Source organism: Diceros bicornis, chromosome 37 (assembly GCF_020826845.1).
Source record: "Diceros bicornis minor isolate mBicDic1 chromosome 37, mDicBic1.mat.cur, whole genome shotgun sequence".
In the NCBI taxonomy this organism is placed as follows: domain Eukaryota; kingdom Metazoa; phylum Chordata; class Mammalia; order Perissodactyla; family Rhinocerotidae; genus Diceros; species Diceros bicornis.
Window position 1 is genome coordinate 5,803,501 of NC_080776.1, and position 12,067 is coordinate 5,815,567.

A 12,067-nucleotide genomic window follows, 5' to 3' on the forward strand; every position below is an offset into this window, starting at 1 on the left:
AAGTATGTTGTAAGAATTAAATAAGAATATGATAAATGTGGCACACTTGACCCCGTGTTTTTCAAGTAACAAAGCGTCAGTAACTGTTAGCTGCTGTTATTTTAATTATATGTCTTATCTTAGTTTTGCCACATGCACAATGGGAGTGAGTAAGCATAGCTCTATCTTGGTGGAAGTATTTGATTTGAACTAGTATTTTTACTTTAATATCCTTGGTCAAATGCCACATTAGGCAATATTGTTAATAAAATAATAGTATGTCCAATGCTTGGCATTTTAATGAAGTGTGATTTATGCGGAATCAACCTTTTAATTTAATATGTTGGTAATTTGTACAGTTTTCCCCAGTAGTTAACTTTAAATTTTTATAGCTGGTCTTCTAAAACTAAAATAAACATAATTGCAAAAAAGTTAAAAGTTAAATCCCAAAAGGTTAAAAGTGAAAATTATGAAAATATTTCTAAGCTGAAATATTGGTCTTTCAAAGGTTTATTGAGCAACAATATGTTGATATTGTGCTGGATATGGAAGATACAATGATGAAGGAAAAATAGGTCACTACTCTTAAGAAATTTAGAGTGTCATGGGAAGAGAAAGATACATACAGAGATGATTTATAATGCAACATGGAAATACTTCTGCAGAGGCACGCACAAAATGCTTTTGTAACTGAGAACAGAGCAATTAACTCTGCCTGCGTCTCTCTGGGAAGTGTTCTTTAAAAAGGAGACACACGAGAAGGGTGGTGTTGAAGATGAAGAGGAGTTTCTAGATAAAAGCTAAGTGGGAACAGGAAAGAGGTTTTTCAAGAGGAAAAAGTGGTGTTAACAAAGTGGCACAGAACTGAGAAAAGATCTGACATAATAGGAAGCAGCAAGAAATTCATTGAAGTCGGAGCAGAGACTACATGGGGAAGAGAATTGGAAGCGCTGGGGGCTGGATTATGAAAGACTTTGAGGATCAGTTAAGGAGTTAGCATTTCACCCTACAGATTATGGAAAACCAGTCTGGGTTTATGAGCAAGGGAATGATAGGATTAACTTTGTCACAAATGATGCCAAAGGAAGGAATATCATTCCCTTTTAGCTTGCTGTTATTGTATTTAAAAACTTGAGAAACTTACATTAATGAAGCAAGTAGGCTCCCAGTGTTGGGTGGGAATAAGAGGATGCAAGCCAGCTCCATCACCCCCACCCTTGCCTAGGAGGGCATTTGCTGTTCATCTAGGGGATTATCATCTCTGAGGAGAAGAATGGATGGGTCAGGCAGAGAGCGTATTTGGAGAATGTAGTTGTACATATCATTTTTCCATTCTTCTGATTTTGCACCAAATGTTTTAATATCAGGAAAATCAGGTTTTATAGATAAAGTGAAGATTGCCACAATCCTCAGAGGTAATTCAGGTAACATATAAAAAAGCAGATTTTGTACATGTTATCCAGAGTGGAGGCAGTCCTCTGAGAACTGAGACTTCTCAAAACATTTTCTCTATTGCAGAGAAATCCAAAGGGATGTGGGTTCAAACAGTTTTTCATGTATGTTCCTTACTTATATGTAAAAATGTGCCATGAAACTCTTATACAGTATATCCTTACAGACAAAAAGACAAAGCAAATAATAAATGGGCAGAAATGCACAAAAGCAAAGCATTAGAATTCTGATTCCAAAGAAGATACCGAAATCCTCCCATACTAGTGGATTCACTGCAGTATCTGTAACATGGAATAAAGCACCATCTTTCCTTTTTATTTTCTCCATGAACAAACTACCTCGTGGGAAACCTCACTGCATTTCAGAGATTTAAACTGAATAAGGATGCTTGGTTTCTACACCAACCATGCCAGCTTCTCTTTTGTTTCTCACTCATTTATTTATTCACCCATTTAACCAACAAATACTTGTTGAGCGCCACAAATACGTATTGTGTGTGTAGGTACTGGGGGGCCCTCACAGAGCTTCACGTCTAGTGAGGAAGAGAAACACCAAATGACCACTCAAATAAAAGCGCAATTATGGTAGTCCAGAGGCCAGCTGGGGCTTCCCTGCATGCTGAGAGGCAGATACGATTGGTTGGACCCCCAGAGCCATGTCCCACGGGGGTCAGAAGCTCCACTCGGCAAATATCTGTCTCATGGTCTCCTTTGCAGCAAAGCTGTCACTGTTCTGCAGTCTTTCAAAGAAGACATCGACACATCCCCTCCTCAGTTTCCATTAGACAGTCTTTCCCAAAAAGTATTGTTAAGTGTGGTTGACTTTAATGAAGATTTAGGGTAATGAAAACAGTCTACAGCGTGGCTGCACAGAAAATGAATGTAAAATTATATTTGGATATTCATCATTTCAAAAGTCCATTCAACCCTCCACTCTATCACCGGACTTCCATCTCTCTTCAACATTCAGTCTTCTACCATCTCACTGGTTCATCCTTCCCCCACTACCTCCCTCTCCTTTCTCTTTGCTTCCCTTTCTGCCGTTGCTCAGAAGCAAGCAAGCAACCAACCACCATAATACCAAGCACAATGAACAATAAACAAATCCTTTTATCCTCTCATGGAGGCTGACCCTCTTTTTTGTCATTTGGGCTCCTGAAGACATCCACGCTCTCAGAGTTACACTTTCTACTGCAAAAGTCTTCTCTGTATATTACCCTCAACAAAGACATTTTCTATTCTAAGAGAAATTCTGTTGCCATCTGTTAAGGGATGTATTGTTAGTCTGGATATATTACAAACTAGGATGGATGCTCCGGCAGAAAAGTAGGAGGTACAATAAACTACAGTATTAGAACAGGGGGACTGGACTTAAACCGAGAAAGTGGGAAAGGAAAGCTTCTCTGAGAAAGAATAGCATTTCTGAAGACTGTTAGCTAGACACAGAGTGGAGGAAGAGTATTTCAACCGGGGGGACGACATATGTGAAGGTCTGGAGCGGGGAAGGAGTTTGGTGCACTGGGAACACTGAAAACAGGCCACAGCATGGCTAGACCCTAAAGATGCAGGGGAGAATGAAAGGGATGAGGGTGGAGAGGTAAACACGGGCCAGATCACATGGGACCTTTTAGGCCACATGACCCCAATCTTTAGGTCCCTGGCTCTTCCCTAACAAATGAAATGACTTCATGAATTGTTTTTTCTAAACTTCAAGTTTATTGATTTTTGAAACAGAAACAGTCATGCCAAAGCTGGCAAACTTGTATAGACACACACACACACACACACACACACACACACACAAACACCCTCACACACAAATGTGACATGAAGCACCTTCCCTGAGGGCCATATAATTTGACATTATTATAAAGTCTATCCTATAGTCATATTCATGATTCTGGGTCAGCCGAGTAATCACCTGAAAATTATCTTCATATTCATTTTCCCTCCACAGGAATGTGTCCTGCAGAGAGACCTAGAATATGAGCTTAAAAAGATGTTGCCTACCAGCAGCACACAAATTCTTTACTAGTTTTCAGGATTTGTATCTGCCCAGCTGACACACCCATTTCCCCGGAAGAGCAAGCCGCTTCTTGCTCTGCCCTGTGCCTTCCTATTGTCAAGGTATGGCAGGAATAGATCCAAGTCCTGTTTACCACCAGGGTAAACCGCCCTCCTATGGCATTCTTGCGGAAAGGCACTTTGTGGAGCTCAGTATGTCCTCATGTATTTACAAGTACTGAAAATGACACACACACACATCACAGACATTGTGCCCACTGCTTCCTGCCAATGTTAATCTGGTCATTAACACTTTATACATCACAGTAGATTCGTGTATTCATGGTGATGCTCATTCTACTATTTTCTGGAAATAAATTATTTTGTTTGCTCGCTCAATTCTACCTACCCCAAATGACATTATTTTTCTTTTCCACTCTTACTTTTCAACTACTAATAACCATGTCTTTAAGCTGTCTTTTTATTGAAAGTAATAAATTAAGACGTTCATCTTCAGGTAGATACACCTTTGCATAAGAATCACTAGTGTATACATTAGCACGCTCACAGTCTTGGGTGTACAAGGAATTCATGTCAGTAGCAAAAACATGCACTGACCTTAGAAAGAAAACTTTCCATTTATAGTTACATGGTAGCGTTTCACAATTGTAACTTTCCATACAGTATAATACTTTAAGATATTTTGAGGAAGTGGTATCTTCTGTGGCTCTTCCTCAAAATGAAGCCACTGGTCATTTACTGAGATTGGGTTTCCTGGAGGTGCTAAGACTCTATCTGGTCATCCTGTGAGTCAATGCTTATGGTGGAGCCTTGGCTGCTGGTATCAACAGTTTCATAGGACTTTTGGTCTTTGGCAAAGTTGATGAAAACCTGATTTTTTAAGGAAAATAAAGCCATTAGTACTCGGTAAACCAGAGGAAGAAATAAGGTTAATTCACACACACACACACGCACACACACAATGGGAAAGCAAATGAAGAAAATTAGATTTTATAGGGGCATACTAACACATATATACACACTCTCACTAGGTGTGTGCATATCTGAATATATGATATTTTATCTGATGTAGTGACTATCTGATATTCACTAAATATCTGAATATATAGATATTCAAATTTAACTGGGGTTTGAAAATAGTACCTATATCTACAACTATAATTACATTTATAATCCTAATATAAATCTAAAGCTATGATTGAGTATCTATAGCCATATATCTGTATCTATATGATCTACATCAATATCTCTATCAAGCATAAACAAAGAACCCAACCCAAGCCCTTATCAAATGTTTGTATGATGATCTTGAGAGAAATTTCACTAGTTTCAAGAGTTAATGCACTAAAATAAAACTTGTATAGAAAGCCCACATTAACATTATGTACAGTAAGCCAATTATTTAGCAGGCAAACCTTTATTACTTTGTTTAAAATCATTACCTGTTAGTTAAAGATTCATCCAGAAAATATCGAGAGTCTATTTTGTGCGAGACATGGTGCTGGTAGTTGGTTACAAGTCAAAGGCTAAATCTGTGTCAGCAAAGCCGTAATTGTCTTAAATCCCCATAAAAAATTGTCCATAAGATGCAGCACCATATATTGACTCAGAGGCCCCTAAGTCCTCACCTTCAGACCCATTCCAGTGACAGAGACAATCGAATGTTCTATATATCAGGTTGGCTGAGCTGTACAACATTAAAATGGAGCAAAAGATGCCCCATGGAGCCTCAAGTTATTGAACATAAATGTAAGACAGATGATGTGAATGACACAAAAGAATTCTGCGTTTACCACTTTGATGGCCTGAGTCTAGCAGATCTAAAGGTTTGGCACCAAATTCTCTCTAGACTCCCCCATCCTACCCTAATCCAGGAAGCCAATCAATAGAAATGATACTTAAGAAACCTACGAAGGAGAAAGTAAGGAAAGTTTTAACAGCTATTTGTTTTACAGGTGAAAATAATTATTGCTTTACATCTACCTATAATCTGATGGATACAGATGTCTTGTAGAAGAGAAAAATCTTCTTTTCTCCATTAAAAAATAGTTAATGCTTTTCACACTTTTTTCTAACATCTCAAAAATGCAGTTAGAAATAAATTAAGCTAAGCTCTTCAAGTGCAAGATTAGATATTGCTTCAATTAAAAACAAATTGAATGTCATTAAAAAGAAATAATTAAAATGTGTAATAATTAATATGTGATAGTGTGCACGTGGATCCTGGTATCCAGCTTACCTCTTCCAGAGTAGTCTGACTCACTAAGAAATTTGTGATATTTAAAGCAGTCTTGTTGGTTTCGAGCAGATCAAAAATGTTTGCTACGCCTCCTGCCGTGACTGGTACATGATACTCGAGCATGCTGAGGTGTTGATCCTGTGGGAACCAAAGGAAAAAAAATGTGTTTTGCAATGTCAGAAAATATTGACCTGACTGGGCATAACTTGACCAAAAGCTAAGGAAAATACTGAAATTCATTCCATTGAAAATGATGCTGCAGTGTAAATAATGGGTATGTTTTGAAACCAATAGCTTGCAAAGATGAGATGAAAAGTTTTATGAATGTCAAAGAGAAGATAAATTAAAAAGCTAATGAAAATTCCAAACATTCCACATTCATGTGCACTTATAAAGTCATTATAGTCTTGCTTAGAAAAAAATATTGCAGAATGATATTGCAAATGTCAGATTATGCTTAGTTCACATAAACAGCTTTTTCAGACATCACTTTCAGAAATTTCATTTTTTCTTAATATTAGTATCGTTCTAAAAGACTAGGGATTAGCTGTTCAATTTATATTGGCTTAAGACATTAGATTTCGAAAGATTGTCTAGAAGCCTCATTCAAATAATGCCACATTCTTTCTCAACTCACTCTAAAATTCTTTTCAATTTATTTAGTCCATGGTATCACCATCTAGTTAGTAATCTATTCTTACTTCCTTGGAGTATCTTTAACGTCTTTCTTTTCTGCATATTTAATCAGTTACCATATCCTATTTATTTTTCCTTTAAAATAACTCTCAACTTTAACTTTTCCTTTTATTTGCACCATCAGTATTATTAACCTGATGTTCATTACTCTACATCTGAGTTACTAAAACAGCTTCTTCAGAAGCCAAAAACTATATACACTCATTTATTCTTGCATAGAATAGCTAGGAAAATCTTTCTTAAACACTAGTTTGATCAGGATGTTTTCCTACTCCAGAATCTACCCCTGCAACCTCCGTGGATCAGATCTACACTGTGTATCTCAGCCTGATATTCCAGACTTCCGTTATTGGAAACCCTTCTTCTCACTCCTTTGCTCACTGTCTAGCCCCTCTTACCAATTTATCTTTGCATCACAACTGTCACTGCAGTCAGGCTATCTTACTCATTTTTCTCCGGGATGTTTTGCTCTTTCCTTTCTAGAGATCTACAAACCACCACACACTTGTAAAGAATGGTCTGTTTAGGAAGAAATCAAACTTTCTCATCACCGCATTGGCCTTGTATAGCCCTGGTCCCGTGAGGAACAGACCAGGGTGAAATCTAGTCTAAATATCATCCCTCAGTGAATAAACACAGATTCAACCCAGAAATTCACTGGAAGAAAAAGCACCCCGAGCCACGTGATTTGTGCAAGGAAAGTGTCCTTTAATTTTTAGATTTGATTTTAATTTAGATGATAGAAAATGGACTTTGATAAGAATCATAAAAGCTATTATCTCCTGGAGAAGTTAGCCAAGGCTTGGGTGGTTGAGGCAAAGGTATTTTGTAGAGATAAAAGAATTGTTTTCAAAAATGCGCTCTTTTTTGCTCTCTAAAATCACTTCATGTTAATATGGTGCCTTATAGTTTATGAAGTATCTTTGTGGACATTTTATCATTCAGTTCTCACATCGACCTTGTGAAGTAGATGTCATTATTCCTATCCTACAAATGAGAAAAATGAGGCTCAGAGATTTTAAACGTCTTGCTGGAAATCACAGGCAGAGCTGGACCTCAGCCCGAGTCTTCCAATTTCTTTCCACCATTCTGCACCTGATCCCTTTTTAGAAACCATCATTTGCTATAATCATCTGTGCAAATTACTTCTACATCAAAGATGCTATAATGATAACTTTTTTTGTCAAGTGCATTTATTTTAAGTATGTTATTTGTGAGATATATGCATATATCTGTGTGTGTCCCATTCTCTTGATATGTACAGTCATGCGCTGCATAACGATGCTTCGGTCAACGACGGACCACATATAGAACGGTGGTCCCATAAGATTAGTACCGTGTAGGGGCCTGCCCCGTGGCTTAGTGGTTAAGTGCATGCGCTCCGCTACTGGTGGCCCGGGTTCGGATCCCAGGCGTCCACCAGTGCACCACTTGTCTGGCCATGCTGAGGAGGTATCCCACATACAGCAACTAGAAGGATGTGCAACTATGACATACAACTATCTACTGGGGCTTTGGGGAGAAAAAGGGAAGAAAAAAAAAAAGGAGGAGGATTGGCAATAAATGTTAGCTCAAGGCCGGTCTTCCTCAGCAAAAAAAAGATTAGTACCGTGTAGCCTAGGTGTGCAGTAGGCTATACTACTTGGGTTTGTGTAAAGTACATGCAATGATTTTTGCACAAAGATGAAATTGCCTAACGACACATTTCTCAGAACATATCCCCATTGTTAAGCAAGGCATGACTGTATATGTAAGATGAAATTAATTGAACAATATTTCAACTAGTGTGAGACTTAAGAACTTGATTTCCAAGAAATTCTACTCAGAACTTTACAGGTTTATCTTTCAAATGAGGGGAGCAGAGGAGATAATCTCTTCCAGCTGTGACATTCTGGAACTCTAATTTTTGTTTCTAAGAAGAAATGCCCTTGGTCACATAATATCTGTCATCCCTCAGTTCCCTGATGTATACAGCTAGTAAAATAGTTACATATACAACTCAAAAACTAATACAGTATGGTCATAAAGCCTTTGAGAGGAAGAAATAAATAAAGGTATATAAAAGGACTACATTACTTTTAAATAGCTACGAAAATATATAATTAATTTGAAGATTCTGTTTGTTCATACTAAGTGTGCATCAGAGTATCTTATGCATCTTGGATAAATATAATAAGATTAATATTAAAACTACAGTCAACTTGAAAATGGCAAACATCCACTACAATATTAGATTATGACTATCAAAACCAGTCAAGATCAAAAGACAGGACAATCTCTTACTTTTAAGTATGTTTTTGGAAAGTGCAGTTGCATGAATCTTGTGAGGGCCTCCATGCTCACTTTGGAATTCTTCAAGTGAACCTTGACAGTAAATCCTCGCCCAAACCTAGAAAGAAAGAGTGCAAAATACGGTATGAGTTACTTTTGCTGAAATAGCTCCCCTGGAAATCTAGATAATGAAATAAGACCCAAGCTGACCATTGCGGCCCCTTTTCTTATATGAAGACAATCATTTTGCCATTAAAGTTCAGGGCATGTTGCAAACTGGAAATAGTGCACTGTCATAATTTTTTTTTTTATTTCTACCACTATACAAAGTCAGACTCTGGACAAAAGCTGCATTAGAAAGAAAACAAAATCTTGACTTTCTTTGACATCCATGAATTGGCAATTGATGTCCATTTCTGGGGTTAGATACTTTCTAATTTAAAGCAAACAAGGTCTTGGGAGGCAAGTCATTGGAGATTTGGTGTCAACAGTAAAGATTAAAGTCACTGAGGTTTTAAAAATAAATTATAAATCAATACACTAGCTAATTGTTTGCACCCAAAATAGAGTTTGTAAACAAGTCAGGACAGACTCTCTGAGAATAACATATAAGACCTCTTTCATCCTGTTTTCTTATCTTGGTTAACGCTATCTTAAAAGAAAGCCAAATTGTTGTACAGATAATGGTATAAGGTAACATCACTAAGTTTGGAGATTAACGTAGATATGTATAAATGCATATGCACTCTGGCAAATATAAAATATGAATTTAATTTTAATTTGATAATATGATATTTATGCACATTTCCCCAATGTATTCTTGATTAAAAGGTTTTGAATGTGGTAAAAATGTTAAATAGCTTACTGAAAGCCTGTGCAAATGGCAAATGAACATGCTAGATAAAAATCTATGTCTTCATGTACTTGTTAAGGTCTAATGTGTTATTGAGTAAACTCTTGAAACTGCTTCCTGAGAGTATTTTGGTTGTAGATGATGATGATTTTAGCTTTTAGGCCTTCTAGATTTTCGGGTTATTAACTAAAAATACATCTAACCCTCAGTAAGATAATTTAACTTTAAGGTGAGTCAATGATTAGGTTGTCTCTTCCAATTTTGTTACTCTTTGTAGGATAGGCTGCTGAGATAATGAAGGTGAGTATAGTACCAGCAGATTGATTACTCTATATCATATGTTAAATAATGCATTTGTTCTTCACCTGCTCTTTATATGCTGCAAAGATCCAATACACTGGAACCTTCCATTCACCATAATGGCCAACCTGGTACAGAGAGCTTCACATTCTTCCATGCTGAAAGACAGCAGAATCATGTCAGAATTCTGGGCATAGAAAATTGGGGTTAAGTTCATGAACATAAGCGTTAACTGTTTCATTCTGGCACAGTATATTAGGAATACTGTTTTAGTTCCTTAAAATGTCTTTTCCCTGAAGAACACACAAAAAAATATTTTAAAATATAAATTAAATGTCTTCACATAGAGTTTATTACTGTTTCTTCTCAAACTTGAGGCCATCTCTCTCACCTGGAATGCCCTCTCTATTAAACACAGTATTTCTGTCAAGCTCTTTCAAGCTTTGACTCAAGACCTACGTCTCCTAAGGATTGTTTCCAAAATAACACCGAGCTTTTTTTCACTGTGCCTCCTGCCCCGTATTCAGCTGGCTTTTATGGTTTTGTATTTATGACTAGTCAGCCTGTACTTGATTATATAATCACTAATTTCATGGACTATGATAGCTCAAGAATATTTTAAGTATCACCCAGTCCACTTCATTCAAAGTTAATGGAAATGAAATGATTGGCTCCAGGACATACAGTGTGCCAGGACCAGGCTAGGATATAAACAAGTCTCTTGATTATAAACAAATCTAGCACTTTTTCTACTCTATGATAATTACAACGGAAGGATGAACTTAATACAAGGCCAACCTTACAAAGAAGGCACAGATAAAATGCCTTAGTAGCTTTTTCACTTAACTGATTGGAAGGGTCTACTTCATGGAGGAGGCCTGTGAGCTGGTTCTTAAAGGACTGGTAAGATTAGAACTTGGAGAGATTTTTGTGAAAAGACCATTTCCAGTAGACAGCATAGCCAAAGAAAGGGCATGGTGATAGGAACGGGCACTGAGTGTATGTGGAACCACGAGTCGATCAGATTGACTGGTAGGAGAGGGCATCGTAGAAAAAAAGACTAGAAATTTAGATGAGGCCAGATGATAAAAGGCCTTGCGTACTAAGCCGAAGGACGCTGAACTTTATGTGACAAGCCACAGGGAGTCATAGTTGAGTTAAGAGGGCCTTAAGTCATGAGAAATTTGTTTTTACAAAGAATGCTTAGGCCCTGTCCCACTGCAGGAGCCAGATTCTCACCATGAAATCTTCCTAACTTGTTCTTACAACTATAAACATAAAATATTTTCATCCAATTGTGGTCATTCGTTAGCAATATATATTACACGAGACCACCTTTTCCCATCTATCATCCTAAAATCGTGTCATTTGACTTTATAGTTCTCACACTCCGTTTACCTGTGAGACGTAAGGATGACGGAACATTTATTCTGTACTTCCTCTGAAATGATCTTCCAGAGGTGTCGTTTTGACTTAGGATCCATCCCAGAGCTGGGCTCATCCTTAATAGAAAGTTACAAGAAAAATTTATCAAATTAATTAATTTTTGATGAGGTCCTTTACATGAATCACCACGTCTCGCGTGCCTAGAACAGAAATCACTTTGCAAAGTCCTGTGACAAACTTGTTTTATGCTTAACAGGCTTCTTTCTGCTACTGTCAAAAAGCTCGAAATTAATCATTTAAAATTGTCAATCTGTTTAAAATAGTGTCTCAGTGAAGTTGACACCCTGTTACTTTACACTCGTCTCTTATATTTCTTTGGGAAAAATTCTGCTTCAATGACTGACAAAGCCGTTTTTACATGTACTACTACATTGTCACATACATATCTGAAGCAACATGAACAAGATTGCTATCTTGCTCTTGATAGCAGAATTGTGGCTGTGAGTGATAATACGCTATGTGAAGTAGAAAGAACACAATTTGATTTTTCAGTTAATATGTTTGAGGTGTATTTTTAGTTTTACATTATTAATTGAAATGTAATACTCCTTGGGGAAATAAAAATGAGATTTGCCAAAATTGCCAAGTAGAAAGATATAAATTATATTTTAAAGTAAATTGGGCCGGCCCCGTGGCTTAGCGGTTAAGTGCGTGCGCTCCGCTGCTGGCGGCCGGGGTTCGGATCCCGGGCGTGCACCGACGCACCACTTGTCCAGCCATGCTGAGGCCGTGTCCCACATACAGCAACTAGAAGGATGTGCAGCTATGACATACAACTATCTACTGGGGCTTTGGGGGGAAAAATAT

The 12,067-nt window shown here is 37.4% G+C and overlaps 1 protein-coding gene across 1 annotated transcript in view; it reads right to left on the reverse strand.

The window, feature by feature from the left end:
• Positions 1 to 3,205: 3,205 nt before the first annotated feature.
• ABCA12 (ATP binding cassette subfamily A member 12) overlaps positions 3,206 to 12,067 on the reverse strand; it is a 162,933-nt gene continuing 154,071 nt past the window's right edge. Inside the window, exons 49-53 of the mRNA XM_058533418.1 lie at positions 11,213 to 11,316; positions 9,880 to 9,972; positions 8,674 to 8,779; positions 5,695 to 5,832; positions 3,206 to 4,325 (exon numbers count right to left, since the gene is read on the reverse strand). Of these exons, the coding sequence (XP_058389401.1) occupies positions 4,218 to 4,325; positions 5,695 to 5,832; positions 8,674 to 8,779; positions 9,880 to 9,972; positions 11,213 to 11,316 (549 nt within the window). The 3' untranslated portion in view covers positions 3,206 to 4,217. The remainder of the gene's footprint in view (positions 4,326 to 5,694; positions 5,833 to 8,673; positions 8,780 to 9,879; positions 9,973 to 11,212; positions 11,317 to 12,067) is intronic.